The sequence below is a fragment of the Contarinia nasturtii genome, unplaced genomic scaffold (assembly GCF_009176525.2).
Source record: "Contarinia nasturtii isolate CC-2019 unplaced genomic scaffold, AAFC_CNas_1.1 Cnas_scaffold_2002, whole genome shotgun sequence".
Taxonomy (NCBI): Eukaryota; Metazoa; Arthropoda; class Insecta; order Diptera; family Cecidomyiidae; genus Contarinia; species Contarinia nasturtii.
This window is the reverse complement of record NW_022199332.1, coordinates 1-9,432: the sequence shown is the minus strand read 5'-3', so window position 1 is coordinate 9,432 and position 9,432 is coordinate 1. Positions and strand designations below refer to the sequence as shown.

General features: G+C 31.7%; 1 protein-coding gene across 1 annotated transcript; it reads right to left on the bottom strand.

Moving 5' to 3' along the window:
* Positions 1-6,939, bottom strand: LOC116347661 (protein pellino; the record flags this gene model as incomplete). The annotated part of the gene is made up of 8 exons (XM_031778350.1): positions 1-373; positions 471-654; positions 1,229-1,382; positions 1,470-1,568; positions 1,667-1,864; positions 2,170-2,361; positions 5,758-5,989; positions 6,844-6,939. Coding segments are annotated over 8 exons (1,282 nt in total), but the record flags the coding sequence as incomplete, so codon positions are not given.
* Between the last annotated feature and the right edge of the window lie 2,493 nt (positions 6,940-9,432).

Below are 9,432 nucleotides of genomic sequence, written 5' to 3'. Positions count from 1 at the left end.
TTAAAGCTTTGTTCCAAGCTTTGTTCTTTCTCTTTATTCATCGCTCTTATTCCATAAATGATTATTTCGTCAGTTTTTGTGGATTGTGATTATGATATAAACATTATGTCGCTCGGCTCATCAGTTCAGTTTCGTGCAAAATTTTGATTTCAATTTGTTAAATAAAAAATAAAAGTTGCTCAAAACCGATATAATTATAAAAGTTGATAACTAAAATGGGTACGAACTATACTTTTTAATAGCCCCCTAATCTAAATTATCTTGAAAAATTAATTTAATATATCCAGGACTGCCGTCCAATGGCGTTGCACAAAACGGACAAACCGCTTGAAAACCCATCGTTCCATGTGGTATATCTACGTTTGCCCAATATCTGTTTCGAAAAAAGAACATAACTCATTTTATTATTATTAATGTTATTCATGGGATTTTTTGAGATGTAATGGTTGCATCACAAATGGTGTACATACTTGACTGTTTTTTCGGTAGCCATATGACCACAAGGATTGAAGGCATACGTTGGTGGACCAAAATCTACATAAAATGCTGGCTCACAACCCATGCACAATGTCACCACCGCACCTTGTTCCAAACACATTGGACATCTTCTTGTCGATTTTTCTTGACCTTGGATGTGACCCCAATCATGATTTCCTAAAAAAAAAGTTCAAACATATATTTAGCATAGATTTATAACATTGAGAATTGAATGGGTAAGAATAATCATGACCTCCAAACATTCTTTAAAAAAATACCAATTCAAGACGATGAATTAAAATAAATGAGATACTAACTCGCGTTTAAATAAATCTGATACTTGAAAGATATTGAAAATAAAAGTGGTATGTATCACATTTATTTTCAATTCGTTCAAGTATCAAATTTATTTTCAATTCTGACTAGTATCTCATTTATTTTAACTCATTTGTGCATTATACCGAGTCTCCGAGAGTTTCATATAAGCCTTCCCATGAAGATGGTAAAAAATCGTGAAAAATGAAAAAAATAATTAATTTTTTTTTCTTCGATTTACAAATACTATTCAATTTTCTGTACCATCTAGTGAAATCAGAATGAAAAAAATCGTATTCCTTATCACCCAAATCACGATTGGCACTCGGTCCCTATTCAATAGGTGTTACATAGGAAGTTTATATGAAATTCTCGGAGACTCGGTATAGAGCACTCCAAAAGTGAAAAAAATTCAGATCTTGATGAACATCATTACCTTGAACATGACCACAATTTAAATAAACGTAAGGCTGATTAATGTGGTCACTTAATGTGACTTTGCGTGGTATCACAAGCGTATTCAACCCAACTGGACATTGGGGTCGTCCCTCATTAATTTCATCTACAAGCTTCTCTAAATCACGTTTTCCCTGTACAACATTTTTTTTAAATTGAATTGAAATTAATTATATATAAAATTTATATTATAAATTTCAGATTCAATGTGCAAAGTATACCGGTGAATTCTTTAGTCCTTCAGCTGATCGCCATAAAAGCGTTGCACCGCATAAATCGATCAATGTACCGTCCTGTAAAATGTTTGTTTCGCCGTAAATCTATCGAAATAAATAAAAAATGCATGGTTGTGTTGATATTGCATTTGCACAAATGGGAAAATACAGAAGAACATGTTATTTATTAAATTGATTCGTACTGGTTCGCCTTTTTGTTGTGCCGATCTTGATTCTCGTAAGCCAAAAACGTCACCGCCAACCGAACACTCTCGCCATGGTGTTGTCCCTGGATTTTCTGTATTGCCACCAACAAACTGACCTTTTGGATGCATTATTAATATACCATTTGTTGTTAAACCATCTATTTCAACGTTGTCTTGCCACTTAGTTGCTTTTTCCTAGTCAAATAAATAAAAAAAAAATTATACAAAAAAAATCAATGAATTTTTAAATTGTGTTTTCTTTGCGTGAATTATTATTAATAACTCCAAATATTATGCAATTGAAATGAATTTCAATTCATTTCCCAATTTTGAATGTAAATGGTAATTGAAAATTCAATTCAATGAATTGAAAAAAATAAATTGAAAATTTCAATTTGCATTATTTAATGGTAATTATAATTGAATGAATTGGCATTGAAAAATTCGAAACACTGAATGGCGGAAGTAAACCTGTAGATATTTTTGGTATTTAAGCTCACCCCTAAAAATATATTTCTACTCGAATCGAATCCGGCTGCATAAATGCGTGCTTTTGATGGTTCACTGCGATCAACTAAAATACGGCATGCAAATCGGGATATTGTGCTCTGCATAACTCGCGTATCTTTCTTATCACCAGGCAATGTATCCATGACAACAAAATCAATCGGCGCTTCTGAAGACCGTCCAATCTAATGTGAAAAATAGAAAGGCGTTTTGAGTTTTGAAAGTAATTTCGTTTATTGTTTATTGAAATGTTGTTTTTCATGGTTGACATTGAGTGTGTTATATTTATATTTATGTATTTATGTGTAATATTTTTCAATCCCAAATGCAAATATAAATATGTTAATAATATAATTTAAACATAAGTATTTTATTGACCTCCCAAAAGAATTTAACATATCATAACCCTCGTACGGGAATTCGGTGGGAAATATATGGTTCATTCCATATTTTTATCAAATAATCAATAAATACTCGATAATACATCAAATTGCGGAAAACACAAGAGAAACTAACACAACTAATTGATACATTTCGGTTTTGTGACAACAGCAATGTGCCTCTCTGAGTTTAACTCTGATTTTCATGTATATCAGAGAGATGAGAATTATGTCTTGCCACCGTATCAGTTTGGATGTGATGTTTTGAATATTCAACAGGGGACAGCGTACACAGAAACAAGTATTCGAGTACGCTTACGTATATGAGTTACGCACTCTATTTTACTCTATTTTTGGTGTTAGTTTCATCGAAAGTATGTGACGATACACTTAGCAATCATATTCGTTAGCGTATACTCATATGCACGCAACGAAACATAACTCGTTGAACGCGTGCGGGAACGTACATATGAATGTTCGAGAATGAATGTGAGTCTTCTCCTGAGAGTTTATTGAAATGTAACATCGCCATACAAAAAGGATCGAGTACTATCTGTCAAAATATTTCCCCCTATGCCAAGCGAAATTAATTCGATATACGGCGCTGATGTAAATGTCACTCTGTCATTTCACAATAATACTTTTTTGGCTTGACAATATATAAGCTCTTCATTTAAAATGCATACACATTCATAATTATTGAATCGTTGAAAAAAAAACATGTCATAAAATATTTTTCTAACATTTTTCATTAAAAAATTTATTAAATTTTTTTTTTATAAAAAAATTAATTTGTTTATAAATTACAATAATTTCAACAAAAAATGTTTCATCGATTAAATAAGAATCCAATGTAAATAGTAATGACAATGCGACACCTACCGTAAAAATGCAAAAAGAAACTTAGTTGGTATCCATTGTAGCATTTTTGTCCACCATGACAGCATCTTCGTTTTACTTGACCAATCACAGAGAAGCAAAACGAAGATGCTGTTATGGCGGACCAAAATGTTACAATGCCAAATAAGTTTCCTTTTCTATTTTAACGGTAGGTGTCGCATTGGTATTACTTTTTACATTAGATTCTTGTTCAATCTATGAAAAAAAAAATTGAAATTATTGTTATTTTTAAACAAATAAATTTAAAATAAACGTAAGAAGAATATTTTATGATATGTTTCTTTTTTTTACTCGACCGTTCAAAAATTATGCATGTTGAATGAAGAGCTTATATATTGTCAAGTCAAAAAATGTATCATTGTGGAATGACATAGAGTGACATTTAAATCAGCGCCGCATATCGGATTTATTTCGCTTAGCAAAGGGGGAAACGTCGTACTCGCTCCTTTCTGACAGTCAGCATTTTTTGTATGGCGGTGTTACATTTCAATAAACTCTCAGGAGAAGACTCACATTCATTCTCGGACAATCATATGTACTACACATGTATCTCTTTTTTCACTGTGATGCGTTTACTTCGATGAAACTAACACCAAAAATAGAGTTAAATAGAGTGCGTAACTCATTTTGAGGGGTAAAGCCTCTACTAACACCGTAAGTGCGAGTAAGCGTACTCGAATACTTGTTTCTGTATATAAATGACTCAATATTTTTAATTTATGACCTCCTTTTGAGTGAAATAGTATCTAGTTCGCTTCGAAATAAAATTGTATAAGTAAAAAACACTTCTCTCGAAGTTCAGTGTGACGCAATACTATAAATCTGAAAATGTTCTGATATAAATTTTCAGTGACGCGTTCACTCAAATATGTACAAAATGTTATTATTGCGTCGCCTCTAAAATGCAAACACAAAATGATTTACATGTCTAAAAGTTATGTTTCACTTTGAACGAAAAATCTGCTGTTTTTTACTCTAAAGCAATTATTTTCAATTTTTTTTTTGTAATATATCCATAAAAATACTAAGCCGCTGCAAGTATATACAATTTTAATTAAATGGGAGAACGGTTTAGTTAGTTTTATAAAGAGTGTACGTTTCCATATTTTTTGCGGCGAAAGAGGCGACGTAATAATAACATTTTGTACATATTTGAGTGAACGCGTCACTGAAAATTTATATCAGAACATTTTCAGATTTATAGTATTGCGTCACAATGGGAACTTCGAAAGAAATGTTTTTTACTTATATCAATAGTTTTGATAGTATTTTGGTTACCGTTAATATGTTCAAAATGGCAAAAGATGAAGATTTTTGTATAGGAAATGTACCATAGAATTCGTTCTACTGCAAAATAAATGTCATATTCAAGCCGAAAGATCTAAAAAAATTAAACTAATTACTCAAAACGGTTACCATCATTGAATTCCTCGGGTCGGAATTATGTAAAATCAGTTGTCAAAGTGAACAAACAAAGTAAAAACCTAGTACATTGCAGTTGATTACTAAGATATTAAAATATAGGTGGCCGCCCAAGTTCACACTTTTATCAATTTTCACCAAATAAAAGAATGTTGTCGTTTCAAAATGTGCATATTGGCTCAAAATTGAGTGCGCTTTCGATCTATGAGGATTAACTTCGATTTTCATCGATTTTTCCCCATTTTTTGAGGTCTAGTCATTCTGATATAACCTTTTCCGCTGAATTTTTTTCAAACTTTTTTTATTGCTTCATCAAGATGACCTTAATGACTTTCCAATAAGCTAAGAATGACGTGATTCTGTTAAAAAATAACCCGTTACCTGTGATCAAAAATGTCCAAAAATTGAAAATTTGCCGAAAATTTTTTTTTCAAAAATTAAAATTTCTTTTTTCAGTACGTTTTTGGGGTTCTGTTCTGATGATTTAATTTTATACATAAGTAATATTGAGAATATAGTCAAGCTTTGTGTTCAAACACATTTTTTGAAATTTTTGGGCTGTGTGCGCGAATCCAGTTTTGATTTTTTCTTGCAAAATACACCTGGATGTGATTTCTGTGACCATTTGGCATAGGTTATGCTTAAGTGCAACGTTGATTTCGAAATATTTCACATTTTCGATACACTCTAATACTTAGTGCTACATACACCCGATACATTAGTCACTCTTGTACTATTTCAACATTAATTTCTTTCTTTAGTTGTAGAATAAAATTTAGTAGTAAGCTCATGTTAATTTGGATGTTCAGAGCGTGTCCATTTCAACTTCGAATGAAAATATGCTCCAGGGAAAATTAATCATCGGTGCGAATTATTTACCTGAAACATATCTGTGTCAGTATCTTCTTTGTATTCCACGATAACCGCTTGATTTCGTGACAATGTGTATGATATTGAATGTTGATTCGCATCCAAAATGGCCTTTGATGTTTGAGGTGATTGAACTATATAATGTCTAGATCTTCTAACACCATTCGCTTCGAGTCGTTTATACAATACAAATTTAGAACGTCGTCGGCCTTTATCCCCTTGTGGCAAAAATCCATTATATCTGCAATAATAAGAATAATAATATAATATTAGAATGACCAATTAAGTTACTTTTGCTGCGATGAATAAATCGGGAGATACGATGACGTTTAACTTTTAATTATTTGAAGAGGATTCTCCCACATGCATGTTTCAAGCATTAAAACTTGCTGCAGTTTCCTTGTTTAAAACTTGCTTTGGCTACATGATTTCAATGAAAGCACATGGCAGTTCATCACTTTCAGCTGCTAATTAAAACGTCAATATAAACATATTATGGTAGCTTATGAAATTAAGTCACGCAACATGAATATTTGATAGAAGAAGGAATCAGCTAACGATCCATACATATCATCATACTCAAATACACATCAAAGGAGAGAAAGAGAGCGCGAAAGTAATGTAAAGTCACTGTAAGTGCACACATTTTATTGTTCAACAGCCCGAGAATCTGATTGTATTTGCAGAAGCACATAGTGTGCGTCACTGGGACATTTTCTGAACACAAATAATGAAAAATAATAAATATGATTAGTTGCGAATCTTGGCATCGAATTTTTGACCGTGTGAATGCTGTTCAATGTTGTTGTTTTGTATTTTATATCTTCATTTTACTCTTTCCGCTAACATGCCTTACCTGGGTTGTACATGTGTGAGACGGAGATTTGGGGTTTCTTCTTGTTTCATATTTGCACAACATTCGCAAAGTATTTTTTATTTTTCACAATTAAAAACCCTTCTTTGTTTTACCTCGCACACTACTTGTACTCAACTTTTTTAAGGGTTAACATTTTCAGTAAAAGGGAAATGACTGGTTTTTTTTATTTTTAATTTAATCGTAAGGATACAATATGAAAAAAGAACGTAGCTACATACCCTAATATCACTAACTCTCCATATTTGACTTTTGGTTTGTCAGAACGTCCTTCAGCTTCTGGATCAGCCAAAATGGGCGACTCTGTGCCGTCCGTGCTGCAAATAAAAAGAAATCAAGCATTATTTGAAAGAAGGGGAGAATCAAAAAATGTTTGTCGTTTAAAAATGATATACTAACTAAATATTATTAATTATGAATGATATATTCTGCTTGAATATAATATGAACTGAACAGAAATCGACATGATGGTTCATTAGCTCCAGTTACGGTATAACTATTTTCTCCAATGACGTAAACGGCATTGTGTTTTAATTTTGAATAACCGATAATTTATCGGAGCATCAAGTTTCAATATCCGAAGCAATAATACCGTATATTAAGTATTGGTCATTTTGTATGTAAACTGCACAATGATATATGTTCTATTCAAACAATGTCCCAGGCATCAAATTTTCACATTACCCCTTTACATAACTCACGATTTTGGATAGAATTTTTCTCATTTTGCTAGGATTTTTTGAGGAAATTAACTCCGCGTATTTACCCCTGAAATTTTCAGTCTGCCCAGCTATGCTTGAAAATATCACCATATTTCATTCGATTTTGAGTTTCGTTTGCAATTCGAATATGATGGTTATCTAAATTGATTTTACTATCTTTTTCGTCCTCGTTTGAGAATCCTCTTTGTAATGAAATGAGAAATAAATATTACGATACAATAAACACGGAAAAAAGATTAAATTCTGAAAATTCAAATTAAAGGAGTTGGTGATTTTCCTTCATATGATGTGAGTCTACTGTCAAACGTCAATATATTATCGAACCCTTCTATGAAATGTACAGTGGCGCCACTTTTTGGTACTAAGTAATTCCATAGAAGGGTTCGATAAAATATTGACATTTGACAGCAGACTCACTTTTTCACGAACTTCTTTCAACGTTTTTTCTCTTGTTCAAAACAAACAAACTGTTTTATTTGTACTTTCATTTGATATGTTTGTATTTGCCCTTTTTATGCTCCGTTCATATTTTCAATGAAATTACGCAATTAGTCAGTTGGCGTTCATCAAAGAATAAAAATCAAAATACCAGAAAGAGAATCAACACATACATGTACAAGCACAAAAGCGACATAATTTGTTCACTATCAGCCATGTTTCGCCGACGACGATAGCAACGGCAGCATCAATGATGCTGCATCATAGACGATTTTTAGAAGCATAATTTTCTAAATTTTCATTCAGTTGATTTCATTTTGGCCTTGCAAAACATGCTCAATGTGGTACACATGTTTCGCATTCGTATTAAAGTATATGCAGCTATACCTCACATATGTGGAATACAGACATGGAATACCATGTTATTAATTCATCTTCATCGAATGGTATACTATCGAACACGATTAAATCAACTCTCTATAGCGCGCCACTTTATTCAATTCAAATCATATTTTCTCTATCTTTAATTGAGTAGTTTTTCATAAACATGGATGGAAGGATGGATATCAGTTTTTTTTTCCTTTTTTCCACATTATAACAAATGTGCTATGAGTGATTTGTATAATAATTAAGTTCTTACTATTGTAGCCTTCACAAAAGAACAGATACATTTTCGATTGTAATCAAGTAAGGCAAATAATTGTCCATTTTTGTCTAGGGGAGAGAAACCAATGCTAGTTTTTCTAGTTTATAGCTAATTTACTAGTTTATTGCTTGAATAATCTCATGGGGCGGAAATGAATGAGACGAAATTTTCTCTCTCATGGGCGCAGCCATATTGAAAATTTTGTATGCGCTTATATGTAAAATGTGTGGCGCCACTGGTATATTTGATGGAAAAAGAAGAACATGTTTGAGTCTCACTCGTTTATATGTAAATTACATAGGCATTTCCAGGCCATGAATAATCTAATAATGCTAATATTCCTTTATGAAATTGCTAGTTTTCTAGTTTTTTGTTCTGTCAAATGACAATCAAATGATTGTACTGACACAATGAAGTATTTTGACGTTTTGTTGTTCAGACATATTTTTATGTGTTTTGAATAATTATACACTTATAATAGTGAAAATTAGTTTAATTATTCTTTTTTAACACAAAATCGTGCATAAAGTACTTGTTTCTTTCAATAGACGACTTGTAAAATTGATTTAGTCAGCAAATCATGGCACAATATCAAAATGGCGGATCAAATAGTTTTTGTTAATTTTTCTAGTTTTTGCTAGTTTTTTTCTAATTTTCCTAGTTTTTACTTGAAATATAAAAAACTAGCTAATGGTTTCCGTCCCCTAGATTTTTGTTGTCCGAGTAATTACCATTTGGCCTTTAATTTAATTCAAAGTTAACCATTCGTTGGCCAACCAACTTTTGAATATGTAAGAATGTCAAAATTATATGTATTCTATGTATGATTGATTATGGAATTAGTTAAAATTGAACGATTAATAGATGAATAAAATTTGAGTTACATTACAATTCGACATTAATTCTTCGATTGGAATCCAAAACTTTATTATGCATGAGAATCCCTTTAGATTTCTTACCAGTAAACATATCGAAGTGTTAATAAAAGTTTTAAATTTCCTTAG